At 41.2% G+C, this 26,515-nt stretch overlaps 1 protein-coding gene and 1 pseudogene across 1 annotated transcript; both read left to right on the top strand.

Moving 5' to 3' along the window:
• The first annotated feature begins 11,850 nt into the window (after nucleotides 1-11,850).
• LOC147432609 (putative RING-H2 finger protein ATL12) lies at nucleotides 11,851-14,419 on the top strand. The gene has a single exon (XM_086492481.1). The coding sequence runs from the start codon at nucleotides 12,324-12,326 to the stop codon at nucleotides 14,013-14,015; it is 1,692 nt and encodes a 563-aa protein (XP_086348607.1). The 5' UTR covers nucleotides 11,851-12,323; the 3' UTR covers nucleotides 14,016-14,419.
• Nucleotides 14,420-22,493: 8,074 nt separating this feature from the next.
• LOC147432608 (caffeic acid 3-O-methyltransferase 1-like) lies at nucleotides 22,494-24,688 on the top strand (annotated as a pseudogene).
• The last annotated feature ends 1,827 nt before the right edge of the window (nucleotides 24,689-26,515 follow it).

The raw sequence follows: 26,515 nt of genomic DNA, 5'->3' as shown, positions 1-26,515 counted from the left end.
AGTGTAAGTTTTTGGTTTGCATTTAGGTTTAAGTTGTAGGTTTAGATTTGCATTATAGATTTATCGTTTATGGCTAGGTTGTAAGTTTCGGTTTGTATTTTTTGTGCTAAGTATATGTTGAGTTTCGGTTTTTGGTTTAGAGTTAGCATTAGGAAGAGAATGAGGTCTATGAGTGCTTCTTTATTTGGCAGTTTAAGGAAGTCAAACCTCTAGTATTAAGAAAGTAATCACAGGACAACTTTTGAATTCAAATACATAAAATGATTGGTTTATTTGAATTCAAATTTCCCCCCCAAAATAGAATTTAAAATCTAACGGGTAAAACCATATCATGTGGTAGATCTTTAGAAAGAGCTCGTTGCATAGATTGCATATCAATACTAATATCCGCTCACATTGTAGATCATATATGGGAGTTATAGAAGGACAAAAATCATAAAATTTTCCATTGCCTTTTTGGGGGGGAAGTACATCCTTTGACCATTCTTACACATGTCTTACACACCCACCGTTCTTGCACACGTGGCATAGACCTATTCCTCAAAACGTTAATCACTTTCATAAGCTCATGGAAAATAAAGAGGCCCTCTTAGACCCCATCCTCTTCCTAATGATTGCACATTTATATATTGTAGGTTTTAGTTTTAGGTAAGGTTTACAGTTTAAGCTTAGGCTTAAATTTAGAGTTTTTGATTTCATGTTTAAGTTTAAGTCTAGGTTTAGATTTTGGACAATGTCCCTAATCATTAGGAATGAGACCTTCACAAAAGGATATCCCTTCTAAGTTAGAGGGCAAAGACTCTAAAGATAAGGGGAAGAGATCTAGTACACATGAGGCCAATGCTAATCCAAAAGAGCACGACATCCTTGAGCATGGCGGAATTAAAGATCACAAAAATAAATTAGAAAATGAGCTACCTAAATTTCTAGGCATAATGTCAAGCAAGAATTAATTTGATGAGTTGGAGGCACCATCTATTACCATGGATGGTGCCAAAGGTGATAATGCCTTTCAAGTGCTCAAGAAGACTCTCCCCCTATAGAGGTTGGATGTGGAAGATTCTCTTATAGTGGTTTCTCGAGGGGTGCACTATGTAATCATGTTAATGAATAATGTGAGTTCAAAAGGAGGGATTTTTAAATACAAAAAAATTAGGCAATTTAACAGAGATACATTAAAATAAGGGGTCATTTTATTCATTTAGACATGTTAAAAGAGGGGTTTTTTTAATACCTCACGAATGCACGTTATATAGGTGTGTACTAAACGGTGAACCCCCAAGAGGTGGTTCTTTCTAGCCTTAATCAAGAGATAATTGGCTGCACTAGACATCATAACGTTAGTGTTCGGATTCATGGATAGAGTTTCATCAAAGGCCGAACTTATTAGCTGGCTCTATAATCCAAATATGGGAATTATAATTTACCAACTCAAAATGCAATCTTGCATCTAGAAAAAGATGGGCACGGCAATAGCTAGTTGGAAGCCCCTAATGGTAGGAAATATCAAGAGCAACTAGGGAAGTTCTTGCACAAGCTCTAGGTAGTGGATCATTGGCCACCCCCAACTTCTACTTCACGTTTTTCCCCGTTCAGAAAGCACCAACCCCAATGAAAGCACCTTTCACAAGGGGGATGAAGGTTGGCAAAAAATCTCCAACATCTTGTGCAAACATACTAAATTCTAAGCAAGGATAGTCAAACAGCTTAACCCAAAATTCCCATTCTATATGAGAACCTCTTTGATGTGCTTTAAGATGACAAACTTGAGAACATAAGAACAATAAAGATGGTTGGTTCACATACTAAAATTAGAAATAGGAACATGGAGGAAGACTCTCTAGAAGAGAATATGGAGGAGGAGCCATCCCAGGTGGAGGAATTTGTACCCCTCTCCCATTGATGGAAGACATCTCTATCCAGTCCTATAATGTGAAGGGCATCAAAATCTACAAGAAATCTACCTTTCTCTAGTATAAGATAAGGAAAGATAGGAAAGTCAACTGTTGGGCTATCTAGGAGCATCACTTGGATGAGTCTAGTAGAAGGAAACAAAAGAAGGAAGTCAACTATTGGGCTATCCAGGAGCATCATCTGGATGCCTCTAGTAGAAGGAAACAAAGAAGTAGGTAAGCGATTGGTGTTCTACGGAGAGGGAATTGATGGTTTCAATGGCGTCCTCACTGAAGCCAAAGGGAGTCCTAACCACGTCACTTTTGGGAGAATCCTCGGGTGAATATTAACTGGGCACGACAACCTATCCCCTTCACCATCTACAACTTTGAAGCAATCCCAATGCTTTAAGTCATCCAATTTGGGATTCAAGAAGATTAGAATGAAAAGAAACTTGAGCACTTTGATCTTATACCTTCATACATCATCCTAGCCCTCGTTGCATGTGCACCATCTAGTATAGATCTGCAACACACTTTGACATTCACTTTGCTATTACTTGCACACCAAGGCTCTGATTGATGAGCAGTTTGAAGTTCCAGGGATTTAATATTCATGTTGTCATAACAACTAATATCTAATTCTCCTAAATTATTTTCTCATGTTAAACTGATCATTTAATATGGGAAAATACCAGGGGAGAAAAAGCTAGAATATTGGTTAAGCTGGTAGACTGGCCACAGTAGGGATCCAAAGGAGGGAAAATAGGGATCCAAAGGGGGGCCCATCTGCAAAAGAGGAATCTACAACGATGGGCTCTAAAGACCTTAGGGTTTAGCCCATTAAGACTACCAAAATGCTAAGGTTCCAAAATTCAAAGGTAAGTCCAAATGGTCAAGCTTAGTGGACTTGGATGCTTTGTGGGTGTACAAAAAGTCTTCAAGTGGATGGGGCAAGCCCTTTTAGTAGGATATGAGAGAGAAACAAACACCAGCAAATGGACTCAATAGAGAGAAGTCAGAAAGGCTAAGGGCAAGGAGAAGGTAGTCCAGCCAGAGAGTTATGATGCTCGAGTTATTCAGAAGATACCAGCCCAGTCTTCTAAGAAAAGGCATCCAGATCAGTCAAGATCTGGAATCTCTGAGACCATGCTTGCTGCAGTACAAGGACTGATTGATGATCTAGGGCACAACAAATCAGAATCAAGCGATGGATTTTTTTCCAGAATGTAATTTTGGAGTTATACCAAAATTCAAGAAAGGAGGGAAGGATGTAGAAGGCGAGGACAGTCCTAGCAGGCGGGAACTGCTCCTTAGAAGGCCGACCAATGGGAAGCGGGAGCAGCTACACTGGCAATAATTATCGCAGTTATTGTAGTAACTCTGAGAGCTATAAATAGGACCCACTACACTGTAACCGAGCTTTTGGCTTTTTGGCTTTCTGACACTTTTCGTTTACCAAAAGAAAATAAAAATGATCACAAGGAATTAGAGTTATCCAATTTTCTCAAAGGGTTTCAAGATGTCTTTATTGACGACATCCCTTGTGAACTACCTCCTAAACGAGGCAATGATGACCATGCAATTGAACTTCTTCCGGGAAGTTCACCGCCTATAAACCTCCTTATAGAGTTTTTCAAGCTCAACAAGAGGAGATTATGAGGCAAGTGCATGAGTTAGTTGAGAAGGGCATGGTTAGTCCTAGCTCATCTCCATTTTGCTCACCCGTGTTATTAGTGCAAAAGAAAGACGGCACATATCATATGTGTGTCAACTATAGAGCACTAAATAGGATCACTATCAAAAATAGGTTTCCCATTGCACGGGTAGAAGACCTATTTGATAAGCTACAAGGATCAACATACTTCAATAGGATTGACCTAAAAAGTGGCTACCATCAAATAAGGATAGTTAATCACGACATTGTAAAGACCGCATTTTGCACTACATTTGGTCTTTATGAATACATTGTCATGCCTTTTGGTTTGACCAATGCACTAGCCACATTCAACCACTTGATGGAGAAGCTATTGAGGCCTCATCAAACCTTTACTGGAGTGTTCTTTGATGATATTATCATCTACTCTAATTCACTAGACAAACACAAGCAACACCTCCAAGTAATATTTTAAGTCTTAAGAGAGTATAAACTTTATGTTAATCGAAAGAAAAGTGAGTTTTTCTTATAAGAGATTCAGTATTTAAGTCACATTATCTCTCAAGATGGCATCCAAATGTATCCATCAAAGTTAAAGGTAATAAAAAGATGACCTAAACCAAGGAATCTTCATGAACTAGGAATCTTTATAGGTATGTGTGCATACTACAGACGCTTCATAGAAAAGTTCTCACAAATCGAGGGACCATTACATGACCTAACAAAGAAAAAAGTTTGGTATACATGGTCTTCCAAGGAGAACAATGCTTTCAAAAAGCTTAAAGAAAAGCTTATCTCTCAACCTGTGCTTACACTATTGAATCTCTCAAAGCCATTTGAGGTCCAATGTGACGCTTGTGGTGATTGTCTTGGAGCTATTTTACTCCAAGAAGGGCACTCCATAGCCTATGAAAGTCGAAGGCTCGGCCTGTTGAGAAAACTCTAGGCATATATGAAAAGGAACTCCTCGCAATTCTACATGCCTTAGACTCATGGAAGCACTATTTACTAGGGACTCCTTTCATTGTGCGGACGGATCACCAAAGCCTTAAGTACTTCATGATGTAGACCAAGCTCTCCAACAAACAAATGAGGTGGGCAAATTTCCTTTTTCTATTTCATTTTCATATTGCTCACATTGTTGGCAAGCATAATCAAGTAGCCAATGCACTCTCAAAATGGCCAAGAGTGAATGCGGTTTCCATAGAAACTCACAATGATCTATCTTCTATGATAGATGAGTATGCTATTGATCCCAAGTTTAGAGATGTGATTTTAGCCCTTGCAATAGGGAAGAAAGACGTTTACTTTACAAAATGTTTATCTTCTCTATGGCAATAGACTATTCATTACCAACTCACTACGTGAGAAAGTAATGTATGAATATCATGCTCCTCCTTATGCGGGGCATAGAGGGATTCAGTCTACCCTAAAAGGGATTGGAACATATTTCTATTGGCCTACCATGAAAGCAAACATACAAGAGTATGTTTCTAAATGTGTGGTATGCCAAAAGACAAAGTTTGAAAGAGGGAAGCAACCTGGATTGCTTCAACCTTTGCCAATCCCTAATTCACCATGGGAGAGCATATCCATGGATTTTTATCTTTGGATTGCCTAAGTATATCCATGGGAATACGAGAATATGGACGATAAAAGACAGGTTCAGTAAACAAGCTCATTTTATACATGTCAAAATGACTATCAAAGCTCATCAAATGGCAACCCTCTTCATATCACAAATCTTCAAGTACCATGGCTTGCCAATGTCCATAGTGTCGGATAGAGATCGTAGAATGACCAGCAATTTCTAGAAGGGTCTCTTTGAAAATTTAGGGACAAGGCTAAACTTCTCTTTGGCCTATCATCCACAAACGGATGCCCAAAGTGAAATCGCTAACCTAACAATTCTTGATCTACTAAAAACCTATGTAACGGAAGTAGATCAAAGGTCCCAATGGGAGAAGTACTTACCCTTAGTGGAGTATGCTTACAATAACACTGTACATAGTTCCATAGGAAAATCACCTTTTGAGGTAATTGAGGGAAGATCAAAAAGTCCCCTGCTACTTAAGGTACACAGGAAGATTTTCGTTGCAGATGAGTATAGCCGAGACCTTCAAGAATCTTTCCATAAGATTAAGGATGCTATCTCTATCTCACAGCAAAGGCAAAAGTCTGCTGCTGATAAGCACAAAAGAGCCCAAGCCTTTAAAGAAAATGATTGGGTCTTACTTAGATTTCCCAAGGCTCAATTAAGGCACACGATGGGCAAAAATCCTACAGGACACCAAAAGTGCTATGCTAAGTTAGCAAAAAGGTATTATGGTGCCTTCTAGATTCTTAGACCAATCAATGAGATGGCCTATCAACTCAAGTTGTCCACCAACCATTGGCTCATACACAATGATTTTCATGTGAGCCTACTAAAGCCTTACAAAGGAGATCCACCTCAAGAACCAACTATTGAAGACCCACCAGAGATCGAGGACTAAGAAGAGGTGTTGCAACGCGAGTCCATTCTGCGACATGAAGACAAGGTATTAAGAGGTGGTAAGACTATCCGACGATATGTTATTAAGTTTAAGAATTATCCTTTTGAAGATACTAGATGGATGCAAGGCATACAATTAAAGGATAATCTAAACCTTGTCAATGCTTACAATGCTTCCCTAGAGTAAGCAAATGTACAAATGTTTAAAATGAACAAATCTTGTGTCTTATAAGACTCTCTTTTTCTTTATTGTGCACAAAAATGAAGTAGTATGCATGCTTAGAATCAAGTTTGGGGAGACGACGTCTCCCAAACACCAACTAGAGCTTGTCACTCTACTATGGAAGATTGATAGGACTAATGTGAAGACATGCTTGCGGCAGCCTTAGGCTCTCAAGCGCCAGATGGATTAGTCATCCATTCTGGAACGATATCGTAGGGTAAGATAGGGATCCTCTACCCGCTAGAAAAAGGACTAATGAATGGGATGTATCATCTCTACCCCATAGTCAAGGACGACTATGATTTCAAGAGAGAGGTAATGTCATAATAACAATTCTCCTAAATGATTTCCTCACGTTAAATTGATCATTTAATATGGGGAAGTACCAGGGGAGAAAAGGCTAGAATATTGGTTAAGCTGGCAGACCGTTGGCCACAGTAGGGATCCAAAGGGGGGAAAATAGGGATCCAAAGGGGGGGCCATCTGCAAAAGAGCAATGTGCAACAATTGGCTCCAAAGACCTTAGCATTCAGCCCATTAAGACTTCCAAAATGCTAAGGTTCCAAAATTCAAAGGTAAGTCCAAATGGTCAAGCTTAGTGGAATTGGATGCTTTGTGAGTGTACAAAAAGTCTTCAAGTGGTCCTAGATTGATGGGGGCAAGCCCTTTTAGTAGGGGATGAGAGAGAAACACACACACACCCACTCATGTAATCCCCTTGTACCTTTACACAAAGGGAATAAGGGACACATGTCAACTCCCTAGCCCAATTGCCCCCAAGGTGCACTCAAATCCTATTGGATGGCCATAGAGATGGACCAATGAGAGTTAGACTAGAGTACTTTTAGTTTAATTCATTTAAAAACACTTGATAAAAGAACCAATAAGAATTAATCTCTCTAGAAAACTATTGGACAGTCTCCCAAGGGGTCCAATGAGAGTTTAGTAACATTATTTAATTATCTAAAGCTCTCACAAAATGGGAAAGGGGGACACATGTCACAAGGCTATCACTTATGCCTCTTTATTCCTATTGGCTAAGCTTGGAAAGGTCCAATGGGAAGCCAGCAGGTGGAATTAGCAAGAGGGGTCGACCAAGATGAGAGAGGGGGCTGATTTGTGAAGGATTATCACTTACACACTCACACAAGCTCATGTGTGAAGCAAGAAGACTCTCTCTCTTCTTCTTAAGATTTAATGGAAAGCTCATCATCTACTCCAAGCTTGTGAGAAGGAAGGCCTACACCAACAACTCTTGGCTTTGGGATGCAAATCCAACCAAGAGCCAAGCTTCAATGCATGCTCATCTCCTCTACCATGCTAATTACTAAGCTATGCTAAGATTTTATGAGTGATTATGAGAGGAGATATACTTCTTTCTCGTAAGACTACTCCTTCTTTCTCTCTATCTACTCTCATACCCTGCTAGCTCTCACCATCTTCGAAGGTGTGTGAGGTCTTGGGTTTGAGACCATGAGGGATTTGTTGTTGTGTTTTATAAGTGCTTTGCTTAGTGCTTGAAATGCACTAGCTAGTTATTGAAGGAACACAAAGAATTGTACTGTAAAATGTCTCCCTTGATGCGGGGAACCTATAAAACAAAGCCCTTTTGAGGGGGGACCAGCTCCATGTAAATCCGGTCCTCAACTGTTGTCAATAGCTTAATTTCTCTCGCTTTTGAAGTATTGTTCATGCCTATCTAACTAGGTGTTATACTTTTTGTTGCTCTCTCCACCCAAGCACTCTTATTATGCTCATTAGGAATCTATTCCAATGAAATGCTCACTATGTTCATGTTATTTTCCGCTACACACAAGTTCTAGGCCATTAAATGTTACACATGTGATCTTGTGAAAGTTCTTGTGATCGCAATGTTTATAACCACATTCACATAATCAAAATTAATGTGATCACAAAAAAGCTTATAAGTGTGACATGGAAACCCACCAAAATCCCACCTAGGTATGTTTTTTCTGATGAGCTTACTAGGAAACTATATGAACCCTAAACTGAGCCCCTTATGAAATGAAAAAATCTCATTGGGCTTATCGAATTGGATGGTTTCTATAAGTTAAGGGGAAGTCACGTGAATATTTAACATGATCATATATTTTGAAATGTGATCACTCAACGTTAGTAACGTGTTCACATGTTTCCTCTGTTTGAACAAGCTTGGAAATCTCACTGACCTTTCAGCTTGTATAATCGTATAAATCATACATTTTCTAGCCCTTTGACATTCCCTTGTACATTGCAATTACGCCAACTCTCTTCTATACATGTTTGCGCTCTAATAGCTGCAATTTGCCCCACATATAACATGGACAACATTTGGTTGCACCATCATCTTGGGTCGACCCTAACAAGTAGAGCCAGTAGAAAGAGGCCACAAGGGCACAAGTGGAGTTGGAATGTTTGCATCACTTAGGAAATGGCAGATGGGAGAGCTTTGAGGGTGATTTTGTAAACAAAGCTACATTGCTTTTTATGGTCAAAGTATTGTCAATTTGTAATTGCTTGATTTATTCTTTTTTGCATTCAACTGCTTTTAAACAATGGATGATGACCAATAAGGAGCATATTTTTTCGAGCATAGTTAAGGAGAAAAGCCACGGTCTAAGTGTGCTCAAGGAGTTTTTGAGGTCTTCATCCAGTAACTCTGAGTACTATTTGCATTTATTTTACACTATGTGTTTAGATTTAGTTTTGTCATTTAGACTTCCTTTATTGTCTTCTTTTAGTTACAAAATTCAACTCAAGTGCTCTTGTAGTGCACAAGGAGATCTCTTCACAAGTGTAGCAGACTCATGCACTTCCATATGCTTATTTTTTAGTACATCTATACATATATCTATCTATCTATCTATCGAGGATGACATGGTTCTCCCACTTTGTACTTCCACATTCGGCTTATTATCTATATGTCATTTTACTTTGCGCCGTTCATCAATTTTTTTAATTCACCATTTGACAATAAATGTGAATGTTAATTTACTATGTTTAAGCTTTTATATGAATGAAAATAAATTCTCTTCAAGCTCCGTGTCATCTCAACTTTTTCAAGTAATGTTGGTATTTTTCAATTTGCTATTGTCATTGATAGTTCGTATTATTGGTTACAATGATTGATTGGGTCGCATAGCTTTTTGGTCTTACCACCCCTAATTTTTTCCACTTGCAGGCATCATTATGTACGTCGATATATATGGTTATGCAACGTCTTTATTCACATCATTATTTGCATCTATATTTGCATCTATTTTTGGGTTGATATTATGACATAGTGATGCAGACACATATGCAAATATAGATGGTTTCTTTGCGATGCAAATAAAGATGCTCATATCAACGCTACAAGCATGAAAAACCAAGTTCATCTGCCTTGATAGGGGTGTCGCAAGTGTGAAGAGCCCCTTGTAGTGTCTTGAAGGAAATTAGAAAACTTTCATACATTTTTGTATACAGCTTGAAAATCCTCCATTTTTGACAAAAAAAAATAGTAGAGAACTCTAGATGGCCCCTATTTTTTATTGCTTGGGAAAATGGTTTAATGAACTTTGCGAAGAGGAATTTACACTTTTGGCCTTAATCTAGGGTCGCCTACTTAAGGAAATGCGTTTGACTCACCGAAACAGAAGCCGGTTTGTATTCTTCAATTGTACATGCGAGCCCCAATTGATATTTAAGTAGAATGGTAGCCCGTGTGCTTTATGGTGTCAAGGTTGCGGGTTTATGACACCAAGGTTGTGGGTTCAAATCTCCTCCGAGAACATTACACTTATGGCATGCATTTAGATTTTGTATGGCTCTTGCCGTATTGTAGTCTTAGAGGGTTCATTTGTCCGGTTGCATTCATTGGCTTAGCATGTTACCACCACTGTGGTCAGAGAGAGCATGCCTAGCTGGGCCTCTTGCTGAATGGAGCATAGCCCTTGCTTGACCCGAATACATGGCCAAGGTTTGGATGGACAGATGGAGTCAACATGCATGGCCCTTAGGTTTGCATGGCAAAGGAGACATAAAACGTCAAAGAAAGGTACTTGCACTCTAGAGCGTAAATGGAAGAAAACATGCACAAGAAGTTCTGGACAAATTCTCACAATAATTCACACATTGTGACTTACCTCAACATCACGAGCTTCTGTGAGGGAGGCACCGCATACCTAGCTAGGTACGATTGGGGGCAGGGGACCGTCGGCCCGGTGGGGGGGGCGGTGGTCCCCTGCCCCCAATCGTACCTAGCTAGGTATGTGATGCCTCCCGAGCAGAAGCTCATGAGGTTATGCATTCTATGAAAAACATTGGAAAAAACTCCATTTCCTACATGAGAAAATTTCTAAATCTTCTTGTGATGAGCCCTTTTCTGTATTGGGGAATTTGCTAGAAAATGATGTCAACTCTCAAGTAGCCCAATGTTAAAGGACATTCTAAACTTTAGGGTGATGTGAAAAAAGGGAGTGAGATAGAAATATTCTTAGAAGTACTAGAACGTGCAAAGTGAATTGGGTTGGTTGAGTTTTGCATGCATGGGTGAGGTGAACTTGGATGCGGGTGGTTTCTTGTCTTATATGGTGATTCCTATCTTGTGTAATATCTAACTCCCAAGTGCGCATGAGCAACTTTTCACTACACTGCCAAGATTCTTTCAACCTTATCCCAAGCTTCCAAACTATATCAAAATACTAATAAAATGGAAGAGCTGACTTTGCATACATACACATAGATACAAAACATATAGAGAAATTAAAAAAAAGGGAAAACTACCAAAATATCAAAAATATTGTATCATTTTGAGATGGATTTCCCCCAATTTTGCACACTCTAATCTTTATCACAATAAAGCTCTATCTCTAAGTGTCTTAGACAAAACTATTCACCAATGAGCTCACAAATAGTGGCATCTGTGTCTAAAACCGATGAGCGATTTCATCTTAAGAGCCCATGATACCATTCTATATCCTACTTCTATCATCTTCTATTGAGAAAGAACCAATCTTGTTCTAAAGAGTTGCAAAATACGTTGTTTTTACGTATGTTTGCGAGGTTACTAAGGGGTATTTTGGGAATTTTGAAGAGATTGAAGGCCATTTTGAGAACTTTTGGTTAAATATGAAGGGTATATTGGGATTTTTTAATTTTTGAGGGGTATTTTGGGAATTTCCAAACATTTCAGGGATATTTTGTTTATTTTTCCAAACGTAATTTCTCTCTCTCTCTCTCTCTCTCTCTCTCTCTCTTTTTGTGCCATCTCATTTTCTCTTTTAACTCCCATCATTTTATGACTTAAATTTCAATGGGACCTCAAATGGCTAAATACCTTTGTATTTATCTCCTAGATTTTGCTCCTTTCCATATATATACCTTAATCTAAGGAGGATTCTTGCAGGCCTAACACAAATATCTTAGAAGGTTTAACCATACACGTTTTGACCAGACACACAAAATCCTGTTGACAAGTAAGTACATTATTGGGTAAGAGGGCGTGCTTTTGACTTATTCCCATCAGTGAATCTTTGCAGTCCTTTTAAAAGAGGGGGGCTTAAGTTGACTCCTATAGATTACTAACCCCACCACCCCCACCCTCGCACTCAAAGCCTCCCTCAATAAGACCATGGTAGGCTCTTCCATATATTCAATTGATAGCCCCTCCCTCCCCACCTCTCTCTCTCTCTCTCTCTCTCTCTCACACACACACACACACACACACACACCCCTCAACTATTTTTGTTAGCCTTCAAGTAATTTAGAGTTCCTCTGCAGGAGCTAGGAGCTCTGCAACTTACCTTCCTCTCAAAAGAAGCATGAAAGTACACATAACCCATGCCTTTCAGAGGATATCGACAAACATGATGAAGCTTTTCTTGTACAATCACTTATGGTGTGTCAACAATATCGCGTGGAGATGAGCATGACAACAAGGGTTCTATACTCTTTCCCCTCACCCCATTACTATATTGCACACCTTCCTTGCTGGGAGCTCTCTCTCTCTCACAAGCCCAAGGATTGAAAGCAAATCAATCTCTTGTGTAAATTAATGAAGGTGAGGACAACAACAAGATGGCACTATTAGTAGGATTGATTTTATTGCAAGTCATTAGGCCTTTACCAGGGCCAGAAGGCTCACCAGATAGTGCTCCGACAAGTGTGGTCACAGCGCCATCGGTGCAGAGTAATGCTACCAACAATAGCAATATAGTGCCAAATAAGGCACTTCCTGAGGGCACCACCATCTATGGGGGCAACGATGGACCCTTAATGCCAAATGCCCCCCCTCATGTGCAAGATAGACTCTCTGATGCTTTCCACCCAAGCATAGCAGTGATAATAGGGGTTCTAAGTACCATGTTCTCCTTAACCTTCCTCATCCTCCTCTATGCAAAGCATTGCAAAAGGCCCCCTGTGAGTGTCTATGGAGCTCATGACATAGAAGTCATCAACCCGGCACCATTAGCCCACCTCGGGCCTGCAACGTTCCTCTTCACGGACCGGGACTCTGGCCTCGACAGAGCAATTGTTCAGGCGCTGCCCATGTTCTCATTCTCTGCATTGAAAGGGATGAAAGATGGGCTTGAGTGTGCTGTGTGCTTGTCTAGGTATGAAAATTGTGAGATACTTAGGCTGCTGCCCAAGTGCAAGCATGCGTTCCATGTGGATTGTGTCGATGTATGGCTTTCTAGCCATTCTACATGCCCGCTTTGCAGAGAGCGTGTGGATGCAGAGGATACGCTTGTTGTGGAAGACTACTTGTCTGGCTTCAGTAAGCTCCTGCTCAATGGCAGCGAGCCTACATCAAGACGACAATCTGCCAGAATCTCCATCTCCGAGCTTCCTGATAACTATCTGGATCGCGCCTTTGAGCTCTACGTCCAGCGTGAAGCTGAAAGTGCCGACATTTTAGCAGGTGGTTCAAGCTGGCAATACGGCAGTGGACGAAGTAGCTGGAGAAAATTAGACCCTGGCAGTGAGCGAAAGCTCGGCAGCTGGCGCAGCTCCGCCAACTTCAGTGGCCCTTTTGGCGGCAGCGAGCGAAAGTCTGAGATAGGATCCGCCAGAGTGGCGCCGCTGCAAATCAAAGGCGGCGAGCTCAACGGAAGTCAAAGAATTGGTGTTGGGGCAGCTGACGCGTTGTCGCCACATTTGGCTGGCGCTGTTGTAGCCTCGCCGCCGCCAAATGTGGCGGCGGCTGGAGCTGGTGATGATCACTGTTTTTACATCGATGAGGAGCTTGCAAGAAGATTAGGGCATCGCATCATCGTGTCCGATGTGATGTTCCAGCACAGATGGAGCGACTTTCTTCCGTCGGATGTTCCATACTTCGACACGAACACGGTGCAGTTAAGGGAGAGGTCAATATTACCGCTAAGCGAAGAGCTCGTCATTAAAGCTTTAGGGGGGGATGCAGAGAGCGTGAAGGAGGCGGATGTGGAGATGGGTCTGAGGGCGAAGACGGGAAGCGCAAGGATGACGGGAGGGGCGAGGGTGGCGGATGCAGAGGCGGAGGCGGAAAAGCAAAAAAAGCAAGGGGGGAGAAACAGTAGGTTGAGGTGCATGAGCGAGCTGTCGGGGCTGCAGAGGGTGCAGAAAGCGGGCGATGAGTACGAAACTGCGCCGGGGGCTGTGCAGGACGAGAGTGCCCGTCGGTGGTTGGCCACCGTCCGCCGCACCCTCAGGTGGCTCACTGGCCATCCTCGCTCTGGCGGGCCTCCGGCATCCCATCTACCACCTCCAACTTTACCTGATAGCAATTGAAACCCTCCAGACTACAATCAAGTCCTGAGCTCAAACCCCATGAAATACACCAATTTGCTCTCCTCCACCTTCCACTCTTAGCACTTTGCTGCTTAGGAAAAGCTCTCATATCATGACCCATCACCAACCCTTCCCCTTGATATGGAACCTTTTCCTTTGACGCATCAAAACGCTACCCTTATGGCTCATCAAAAAGCAAGCTACCTGGAGCCCTTTTAGTTGCATTTCTTAGATCCGTTTCCTCCTTGCAAGAACATGTTTTTACTTCATTTCAATAAGCTAGAGTGCTTTATTAGCTGCATTTGCTTTGAATATAGGGCTTGAGGCAAATGAAGGGAAAAAGGATAGCAAAGTTAACACTAGAATAAGCCAAAAAGTTTAAGTTTCCTGTGGATTTTCAAAAAGTTGTTTTTTGTTTGTTTTTTGTGTGCTTTTGTCGTTTGTCTAAGAATGTGCCTGCTAAATTCTAGTTCTGTAAGGTGTGCGTTAACCTATGTCTTGGGGATGTAATTCGGAGTCTCCAAAGGCAGCTTTGGAGCCTAGTAAGCCAACCCCCTTTCTCAACATGCTACAAGACTCTTAGAAGAGAAATTTCTTTACAAAGCCTGAGTCGAGCTCGTCACACAAGACACTACAAAGCAGTAATAGTAGCTAGATTATTGATTTATCTAGCAATTCATCTAGTGACCTAACAATAATAGATCAATGAGAATACCATAATGAGCCATACATAAACTTTTTTAGGAAGATGAAAATGGATGTAACCTACATTGTTCTCAAAGCGATTACAAAGGTCTCCTTATTGATGCACTTGCGGTGCGTATACACACACACACACACACACACACACACACACACACACACACAGGAGCAAGCCTTCACATCCGCAATCTAGTACATTTAGGCTTCACTATGTGCCCCTTATTCAATTTTGTAGAATAGGAATAATGTAATGGTTAGTGAGGTTAGTAATGAGTGGACGCCCGAAAATTTCTAGATTAGGCACAATGGGCCTTTACCCAATAACCTCCCACTTAAGGCCATTGTGCCTTTAAACTGCGGGGCATCCACTAGGAAATATGTAAGATAGCGCGTGGAACAAAATAAGGGATTTATAATTAGGTATATTTACAGAAAAAAAACTTACATAAAGGGTTTTTTAATGGAGAAAGTGAAAATTTCCATACATGAGGGCTAGTTTTTTTTTACGGAAATGCAAAATTCTTGAAGTATAGACCTTTTGGTTAGTAGATTAGTAGGGTTATCATCTATGTGAATCTTAAGATCTATGCACTTGTCCTCAAGCCCCTCACGAATGAAGTGATACTCGCATCAATGTGCTTCATCTTTCCATGAAATACTGGATTTTGTGGATAATTGTCCACATTCCTTGCATTATCTACATCCATGTAGCCAACTACACAAGCACCTGTGTCTTCAAACAAAATGTATAACTCTTTTGTACCATCCAAATATTTCATCGCATCCTTCAATGCCTCCCAATGTATCTTTCCATTCGGATTCACCATTGAAAACCTGCTATCGACTATCACTACAAATGCAATGTCTATAGATGCATAATGAATCTTGGCTATCTCAGTCCTTTCCTCATCAGATTTGAGACAATCGTGTTTCACACATGGAGGCAATGGAGTAGATAAGGTTTCCCTCCATCCATATTGAATTTCTTGAATACATGGAAAGTGCACCTTTTTTTGTGATAAGTAAAGAGCTCTATTTGACCTATCTTGCATAATGTGCATGCTAAGAATATGTTTTGCCTCACCCAAACCCTTAAGATCTCATGAAACTTGGATTTTAGTGCATCTACCTCTCGAATCTACTAATAGACTATGCTTCTAGACGATGAGCATGTCATCCACGCATAAAATCAAAATTAAAAAACCACCATATGTAGCTTTCTTTGTGTATAGGCAACCAATGATCTATACCCTTGAAGCTTCACAAAAGCAACTTATGATACCATTCCCATGGTGCTTGGTTCAAAGTGTAAAGGCTTGTCTTAAGCTTACACACCAACTTCTCTTTGCTATTCTCAACAAAACCCTATCCGTAAATGGAACTCTCCAAAAAAAAATTAAGAGCTCCAAATTTTCTTGGGATTTGCAAACTTTGATCCTAAGTTTGTTTAAAACTATGCTAAATTGTTACTCCTATAACAGGTATACTAAAAGTCAAGTCCAAAAGTTAGGAGAGCACTTTTTGGCGAGCACTTTTTTGGAATCAAGTAGCAGATTCCAAGATTCTCTCGTAGCACTTGGCACCACCTTTAGCACTTTGTAACCTCTCTCTGTCATAAAATCTAATATCTAACCAACCCAAATGATTTTTCATATTAATCTGATCATTTAGTGTGGGAGAATAAACGGGAACAAGGGTTAGGATATTGACATGTACTTATATATCTATCTCAACACACGGCCAATGGTAAAGGGGCCCAAATGAGAGATGGTCTATCAAATAGCAAGGCTAACCAATGGAGCATAAAGACCTTAGGGTTAGCTTCATTGAAGACCTCCAATAGTTAGTGTTAAAAGTCCTTAGGTAAGCTAGGGTTGTTCTTGAGGTGGGAACCCGGCCCAAGCTTGAGGTTCTTGTCATGCCTGATGACTGAGATGCTTGAGATTCTTGAAAGGCTGGAGGTGCTAGGGTTGTACTTGAGGCGAGAACCCATCCCAAGCTTGAGGGGCTTAAAGGCCAAGCTTGTGGTGAGAACTAGACCCAAGGTTGAGGGGCTTGAGGTGGCACAAAGGTCAAAGCAAATCCCTACAAGGAGGGGGTGAGCCATGCAAGAAGGGGAAGGGTGGGGGGGGGGGTTGCTTGACCACTCTCTCTCCCAAAGGGCACCCCTTGCCCAAGAGGCAAGTAGGAAACATGTCAAGCCCCTAGCTAGGTTACCCTCATGGGGTGCCTAAAGCCTATTGGTTGGCCTTCCAAGGGGTCCAATGATAATTTAGTGGATTTACTTAATTGTTTTAGCATTTATCAAGCCCTCTCTCTCAAAGGGGAAAGAGGGACACTTGTCCCCAAGGCTACCCTTATTGCTTGGTATGAATCTTGCTTGTGATTCGCCTTGTGGGGTCCGATGAGCTTGAAGCATGAGCCACAAGGAGGGGCCGACCAAAGCCCAAGGTTATGCTCTCCCACACTCTCTCTCTCTCTCTCTCTCTCTCTCTCTCTCTCTCTCTCTCTCTCTCACACACACACACACACACACACACACATTGTGTATTGCGGCAAAGTGCAAGAGTTCCCTCTCCTTCTCCAAGCAAGTAGAGAGGTTGAGAGCCTACACCAACACTCTTGTCTTTGGAATGCAAATCCAACCAAGAGCCATGCTTCAATGCTTAAGCTTTCCATCTTCTCCATCTTCATTACTATGTTGTTATGTATGCTATCAAGAAGAGTGATTCCAAGTGAGGAACTAGTTCTTTCTCCTATGAAATGTTTCTTCTTCCTCTTCCCTACCCTCGTTCCCTCCTACTCTCTCCACCTTCGAAGGTGTTTAAGATCTTGGGACTGAGGCTTGGGATAGTTAAAGCTTTCCACAAAGTTTATGTTATGCTCGTGATGCATGAAGCTTTCCATCATCATTGCATCACCTAGGTCACAAGGAACACAAAGATTGTATTGTAACAAGTCTCTCTTGATGGGAGAAACTATAATAAAAATGCCTATTGGAGGGGGAACCGGATCCACATAAATCCGATCCTCAACTGTTGTCATGTTCTCTAAACTCTCTCTCTTGCAAAATTATTACACATGCCAAGCTAACTAAATGCTATGTCTATGTTGATACCATCAATTATGCTCCCCCGCTATGCTCACAAAGTAGTTTCACAAAAGCACTCTCTCTAATTTCCACTACTCTCAAATTAATAGGCCAATTCCATTACATTGGTATCGGACCATTTGGTTTCTCCTTTCTTGCTTAAGAAGAGAGGCCCTTAAGTAGCTTATAAATGGTTGATTTTGTTGATTATATTAGGGTAAGTGGGACTGGGATCTATTATCGGTCTTGTTGAGACCACTATGTGGGATATGATGTACACCTCGGGAGCTTTGGACTTAATAATGGGGTCTTTTTAGACTTGCCTACGGCTTTACCATTATTGAGCCATAAGAAGTCCGAAAGGAGATATCCCTTGGAATTTCTGCAATATTAGACCCACTCCACTACTCTCTATAATTAACCACTTTGAGCCGTGGGTGTAGATACTTAAGAGCCGATTTTCAAAGGCTAAGAGGAGTGGAAACTAAGGTTTTGAATTGCCAAAGTATACACTAAGTACGTACACAAATTTTGTTAACATGGCTGACAATAATCAAGAGAGTAGAATGAACATTTAGAGCTTTGATTTTGCACATGAAGGTGCTAGTGATGATGCCCCCATGTTTGTCAATTATCTCGTTACTAGGTTGTAGCAAGCTATGGCAACCCTGCTTTGCAAGATGAAGTTACTCAAAAACTTTGGGCTTATGGGATTTCCCTTCCTCTCCAAGAGGAGAGAGAGCTAGGGATGCCTCTTGAAGAGACCCCCAAAAGAAGACTCTCTCCCATACGAGAGAAGGCATACATTGATTTTTAGGTGCACAAACAAGGGCAAAATAGTGCACACACACCTAAACTTAGGCATACACACATTCAATTAGAATGCACACACACTTGATTTTAGTGCACACACACTTGTCATTGACCATTCAAGCATGCAATTAGATCAATTACGCACACAATTAGCAACACACATTCACCAATTAGCAACTGAAACTTTGTCAATTTTATACGCCACCAAATCTGGAAAATTTCGGCATTACGATGACATGAAAACGAACATTCCAAAAAATTTCATAGCATCAACATTGCATTGCATCAACATGGCATTGACATTACATTGCATCATTGTGGAGTCTCTACACAATTCTACACATCTTTAGATTCTAGGGAGGTTAAGAGTACCACCTTGATTACCTTTCCAATGAAGATCAATTGAACGGTTGAAAGCTCCAATCCTTAGTAGCAAATTAGCTATAGTGTGTAAGTTAGCAAAATTAGTCAAATTAGCAAGGGGTTAGTGTGAAGTTAGAGTGTGTAAACACACAATTGGCAAGATACGATGACAAATTAGGGAATAATGAACACATTGATTCATGCACACACATCCAAAATCCACAAAACCATAAACACACAAGTGAAATTAGTGAGGAAACACATCCGATTATGCCACAATTACACTAGCATAGGCCATCTTCCCCGGCAACGGTGCCAAATGTTGGGGGTCTCCATCTTTGCATAGCTCCAATGACCAACAAAATTATCAATCCGGAGGGATGAGCTACCCGGCTAGGGCATGGAAACACTCACACGATTAGTGAGCTTATCATGGCAACACGAATGGTGACTCTATGAGGTGAGCTTTTGGGCCTATGGAGGAGCTAAGCCACAATGATGGGCAATATTCACATCCACTTCCCTTCACCTCCAATCAACCCAGTCACACACACTAACGATTGCAAGACGCACACAACACTAATCCTATCATGCAACACACTAATCACAAGCACACACACATAGATCTATCGAGCACCACACTCCAATCAAACCTACATGCACACACAAGCAAAAGAGGAAAATCACACAAGATTAGAGTGGGATTAACCACTAATTAGTTAAGATCTAGCTAATCAAAGCATCATAGGCAATCATAAGAAGCATGAGAGAGGCATAGTGAAAGAGAATTAAGCATTGATTAGTGTTAACCAAGTCACATGAGCAAGGAGAAGCTCAGGGACTCCATAGCCACACACCTCAAGATCTCTCATCAAAGAGTGCTCTCACCCAATGAGCTTGAGAACCCTGATTTCTTTTACAGACTACCTTATATACCTATGGTAAAAATATGCAATGTCTGAGCGTCGAAGGCGTTTAGGGCTCCACCACTTACTGAATCTGCTACCTAGGCACACTAACTGACATGTTCTTTATAGCTTGGAACTCTCATTGAGCCCATAACACACTAAAATATTACAATGGCTTGAAGTAAATCGGGAATTTACAATACGTGACCATTTTGGAAAAATGTGAAAAATGTGTAACTCCAATCTTTACTGCTTCTTCATGTTGATCTTCAATGTGCATCCGTACATCTTTGGTCTCTAGTAGCTCCTGTTAACTGACGTTGACTCAGTTAACAACCACCTAGCCCTGCTCTCAACCATGTATGTAGTCCATTTCAACCTCCAGTCCCCTCTCCCTCTTTTTTACATAGATGTGGTGTACACATATATTCACCCTACACTTGGTCATTTTTCTAAGTACACCTGGACATTTTTCTAAGTACACATTTAGGGGTAGCACTAGTTTCTAGGTATCTTCGGTCATTTTTCTAAGTACACCTTCATGCATACACATTCAGGGGTATAACTAGTTGCTAGATACTCTAGGTGCAGTCCTTTGCCTCATGGCTTAAATTCCATGCTAGTGTCAAAGGAGGAAGACAAAGATGCAATGAAGACAACAACTGACTTGTGCTCATGTCGACACCTCAAATATGATCTAGAAAAATTGTAATGCCACATTCATGACGAAGGAAGTTGTGGAGAAGAGGGATCACTGAGGTAGAAAGAGACAGGATATCTAATAATGAGAGAGAGAAAGAGAGAGAGAGAGAGAGAGAGAGAGAGATTTGGGAAAGGCTCTCCCTATTGATAAGAAGTTGCTCATGCAAGTGACGTAGGGTGTTCCAATATAGAAATGACATGCCCACTGGATAGACCCAGAGTACACACAACTCTGAATACCAGTGACACTGCCAACTGCTCCTACACATGAGACCACTCACATGGTTCCACATGGATACCACCATCAAAATGGTCTGAGAGCATAAATCTCGTGCACCTCCTCCTTGATACATCTAGATCTAGATCTCAATCTAAAACCGCACCGCTGTATGATCACAATGCCTGTATAAGGTTTCCCTAAGAATGCACTGCATCATGGAGATGAACTCCAAGCACTGCCACTGCTTTCTAGGAAATAGGTCGAGGATGATCTATTGAGAAAAAATGTTGGACTGATCTATAGAAAAAATGTTGTTTGATCTCCAGCAAAAATGAAACAAGTGCTCGAGCGATGCACTATGTAGTCATTTTATTCATTCAAACATTTTAAAAAAGCCGTTTTTAATTACCCCACAAACGTATGTTATATAGGGGCTCTATAGGGGGGTACTAAAGCACCCCACTGAGAACAAGTGTTGGGATTGTGGCCTTTGGCCTATATCAACAACTGATGTGTGAGGTACCTCTTCTATAGTCAGCACTCTAGTCATCATATGAGCTTGTGAGGGCATGTGGATGAGCACACATGGCATGGTGAGTTGCACAAGAGTTCACAAGCTATTCCTAGCCACCCTACCTTTGGGGGAGTTGTCCCTTGCCCGTTGGGGAAGATGCTTATGTGACACTTGAGAGGTGCACCTAGCCACTCATAGCTACTATATAAGTAACCTCTTTTTGTACACTTCAAGAATGTTGTTAGGTCATCATTAATCAAGTTATCATTTGAGTCTAAATACACACACACTTTCTCTCTTAAATTGAGTAATTAGTATAACAATTCAATATGCCAACATGAAAGTCATGCTTGCTAATCCCCCCTTAATCCTTTCAACTAGTATCAGAGCCATGCTATGTGATAATTTTTTAAGGGCTAATACATAGGTGGATTACTTTTTGACATATGTATGAACCTTAGTCTAGTATGGTGACTTTTTGAATCTTGAGAAGTTAGAAGGTCGTTTCGGTTTTTCATGTGAAGAAGACTAGGCAGTTATGTAGCGTGATGGTGTTGGGTAGATTTATTGTGTAACAATGAAGGATTTATAGATGAATATGCGGTGTATTATTCATGTCTGTCAGGGTTGAAATTGCATTGTTTTCTCAGAGTCAGATTGGGTGACAAACTGCTCAGCTAAGTAACCATTATACACTGGCGATCACGGTGCTTATGATGGCTGTTCATGGTCGATTTTTCTCTCTCTTGTGGGATTGACGAGTGCCCAGAAGATTGCCAAGCAGTAGTTATGATGAAGGTTAAGGTGACTAACAAGAAGGAGAGGCTTACATAAAGAGAAGATGAACAGACTAGGGAAGAAGGCAAAGGGTTTGCGAAGCAGAAAGAGAAAGATGATCAAAATAAAAGGAGAAATTTGATTTACAGAGATAGAATCTGATATACAACCACAAGGTAACTTTCTATAGCAAGATTTTCAAGAAGAATCAAAGTATCATTAACTTAAAATATTTCAATCGATTTAAGCAGCCAATCAAATGAACTTTGTGGATCTTGATATAGCATCCATGGCTCTCTGTTTAGAAAATTTAATGGGTCTTGGACTGGTGTGGTGTACCTTTCTTGAGGGTTGAACACGATTGTTGTATTTTAATGACGTGATCATCATGGGGGGTAAAAAGAAGAAGAAGAAGTGCGATATTTGCATGAGTAGGAAGCATTTGGTGGATGATTTTCCATGTGCAATTGATGAGTGCTTGAAGGAGGATGCATGTAGGAAATGGTGTATGGTTGATCTATGCACAAAGTTTCATAAATTAATTTGTAGAGTGCATAAATGGTGTATTGGCCCTTAAATACTTGGCACAACTGGGTGGCTTGAGCCAAAGGATGGCCCCATTCCATTGAATTTCTAGATATAGGTGTATGCATCCTTTTGTGTGTGAGGGCTATGCCAAAACCACCTCTTATTGTCTATTTTTGGGGCCCTTGATAAGAAATTGACAAGGGCTTGTTGCCTAGTGGCTTGACCCTATTTATTGAGGGTCGTGTGGTCACAAATTCAACTTCCCCTTTAGTTTTGATGAGGTGTGTTCCACGCGCATGCAGATAGCGGCTTCGCCCCTTTAAAACAACCTTACCTCCCTCTCCGCATGGTTTGTTCGACGTGGCAAACTAGAATCGCTGCACACCCTCTTACTCTTCCAAACCAGCCCCCCCATGCAGGCACCTTGGCATCTACTCTCCCAACACATTTTGTTGGGCGAGCCCACCGGCGGCCAAGTGTCGGCCTTTGAAGACGCCCCCACCATGGATATGCGGGGCCTCACCAGATGTCAGCCACCTCCCCAATGCCGCCATGTCCTACATCCACCACCTCTCCCTCCGCGCCTTCCTCTCCCCATTACCCTTCCTTGGAGACCGTGCAGACACTGGTGGACGTGAGAGGGGGCATTGGAATTGCCGCCTCTTACATCGTTGCTCACTATCCCCACATCAGAGTCATCAATTATGACCTGCCGCATGTTGTGGCTACAACGCCACTTTATTCAGGTACGCCATTCGTCACTATATGGCACGGACCTATGGTCCAGAAGGAATCCAGGGCTAAAATTTGGAGCAAGCGAGGCTTTGGATCCAAAATTTGGAGGGGGCGAGGGGGCTTTAATCTCAGCCGTCAAATCATCTAGTGAACTAGGGGTGAACAAGGGTGAACTAAGGATGAATGAACTAAGGGTGAACTAGGCACAAGTAAACTAGGGTGTCATCATGTGCCATACCAACAGGAGCAATGACACACGCTCATGTGGTGGTTGTGGCAACCGGGAGGTTTTGGATTCGACTCACACCCCACGAGGCGGGTGAACTCAGGGCACCATTTTTGTCCCGAGTTCACCCCCTAGTTCACCCTCGATCGATCGCTGAGATCAAAACCGTTTTGCATCCCCAAATTTGGGCCTTAGATCCCCCTTGATTGACCCCGTTAAGATAGTGAACAGTGTATCCCACCACAAGAAAAGAAGGTGAGAACTACTTTCTATTTTATGAGAGAGAGAGAGAGAGAGAGAGAGAGAGAGAGAGGAAGGAAGAAGAAGAGGAGGAGAAGTCTTAATGTCATGGGAGCAATCCCAAGAGACCTCAAAGGTCTATCGAAGAAGTTTTAATGTCATGGGAGCAATCCCAAGAGACCTCAAAGGTCTATCGGATTCCACACACACACACTCACACACAGAGTAACTTTTAATGGTCGTAGGAACAATCCCAAGAGACCTCAAAGATCTAATCAATGAGTCTTGAAAGAGAGAGAGAGAGAGAGAGAGAGAGAGAGAGAGAGAGTTCACACTCTTTTTTTCTTTAAGGTGTGGAGCACATTGCTGGTGACATGTTCAAGGAAATACCAAAAGCAGATGCTATTTTCATGAAAGTAAGCATACACAACCCCTTAAGAAGTTTGTTATGTCTTAATTTAAGGTTACTCTTCATAAACAAGGGACCTTATAATTATGGCTTATGTATTGATATGTTCTTTTAATTTTGGTTCGTGTAGTGGATCCTCCACAATTGGAATGATGAGGATTGCATCAAGATACTTAAAAATTGTCATATAGCTTTTCCAAAGACCGGGAAGATTGTCATCATGGATGCAGTGTTGGAAGATGCAAGCACTCAAAAGAGCCCTTTCAACAATCTACGGGTGACAATCGACATGGTCATGATGGCTCATACTATAAGCGGGAAGGAAAGAAAAAAAGAGCAATAGGAAGCTATTCTTCATGCTGCAAATTTTGGTGAATTCAAATTCATTGACCTTCCTTGCTCTCAATGTGTTATAGAAGCGTTGCCTAATCATGCCACATGCTGAAATTTACTAAGGTGTTATTTATATACACTATTAGGTCTCCCCTATCTCAGAAAAAAAAAATTTTTCTTTCAAAATATATTAAGTGCATAAGTGAAGGGTGAGTTTTAGGAAATAAAAAGCCAAATCAAGGTGGAAATTCAAAAGACGAATGAAGATGGAAAGTAAAAGACCTTTTGTGTCCATATAAATAGGTGTTTCTCTACTCCTTCGTATTTCCTTTAGCGTTTTGTTCTAAGTTCTCTTTAACGTTTCTCTCTCTCTCTCTCTCTCTCTCTCTCTCTCTCTCTCTCTCTCACACACACACACACACACAATGTTGTATTCATCTTTCTTAGGTAATATTGTCGCAAACCTATGTGCTTCATCATTGCCTGTCATTACGTGCTACAAATTAACGCATCATTTTTCTTGTTTTTGAGTGGAACCTTTGAACTAAGAGCACCTTTTTTTTTTTTTTTGAAGCCATTAGGAATACCTTTTTAATTTTATTTTTTTTACATATACTAGTAGAACCGTAAAAATATCTAAATACACAATCATCTAAAACCTTTTGTACGTGTCGGCCGACTATTCAATTACATATGTTGTATAAATGGAGAGTGCCAATGTTGTTGAGGTGGTCTATATTATCTCTTCGTGTCGGTCGACTATTTAATTACATATGTTGTATAAATGGAGAGTGCCAATGTTGTTGAGGTGGTCTATAGTATCTCTTCATAGAGAGTGCACTCACATACTATCCTTACAAGTGGCATGTCCCATTGCCTCATGCACCTGCGTGTCGGCTACTAAGTTAAGCAACAAGAATGCCTCATGTATCAACTTGCCTTGAGAACTTTGAGGTCTCAAGGCTTTGATCTCAACGGTCAAATCATTTAGTGAACTAGGGGTAAACAAGGGTGAACTACGGATGAGTGAAATAAGCATAAACTAGGCACGAGTAAAGTCATGTGCTGTACCAACAGGGGCAACGACACACGCTAGCGTGGTGGTAGAACATTCATGTGACAACCGAGGGGTCTTGGGTTCGAGTCACACCCCATGAGGCGGGTGAACTTGGGGCGTTATTTTTGTCCCGAGTTCACCTCCTAGTTCACCACTCGATCGGATCGCGGAGATCAAAACCGTTTTGCATCCCCAAATTTGGGCCTTAGATCCCCTTATTGACCCCGTTAAGATAGTGACCAAGGTATGCCACCACAAGAAAAGAAGGTGAGAACTACTTTCTACTTTAAGACTGAGAGAGAGAGGGGAAGGAAGAAAAAAACGAGGAGAAGTTTTAACGTTGTGGGAGCAGTCCCAAGAGACCTCAAAGGACTATTGGATTTCACAAAGAGAGAGAGAGAGAGAGAGACGAACTTTTTATCGCTGTCGGAACGATCCCAAGAGACCTTAAAGATCTAACGGATGAGTCTTGAACTCAAGGCCTATTTGAGAGAGAGAGAGAGAGAGAGAGAGAGAGAGAGAGAGGAACTTTTTATCACTGTCGGAACGATCCCAAGAGACCTTAAAGATCTAACGGATGAGTCTTGAACTCAAGACCTATTTGAGAGAGAGAGAGAGAGAGAGAGAGAGAGAGAGAGAGAGTTCACACTCGTTTTTTTTTTTAGGTGTGGAGCACATTGCCGGTGACATGTTCAAGGAAATACCAAAAGCAGATGCTATTTTCATGAAAGTAAGCCTGCACAACCCTTGAGAAGTTTGTTATGTCTTAATTTAAGATTACTCTTCATAAACAAGGGACCTTATAATTATGGCTTATGTATTGATATGTTCTTTTAATTTTGGTTCGTGTAGTGGATCCTCCACAATTGGAATGATGAGGAT

This window comes from Adiantum capillus-veneris, chromosome 20 (genome assembly GCF_014529385.1).
Source record: "Adiantum capillus-veneris isolate H3 chromosome 20, ASM1452938v2, whole genome shotgun sequence".
Lineage (NCBI taxonomy): Eukaryota > Viridiplantae > Streptophyta > Polypodiopsida > Polypodiales > Pteridaceae > Adiantum > Adiantum capillus-veneris.
The sequence above is the reverse complement of the archived record's forward strand: the minus strand, read 5'-3'. Positions and strand labels throughout refer to the sequence as shown.

Excerpts from the sequence above, each read along its gene's own strand:
- LOC147432609 (XM_086492481.1), top strand. The coding sequence starts at position 12,324 with ATGGCACTATTAGTAGGATTGATTTTATTGCAAGTCATTAGGCCTTTA.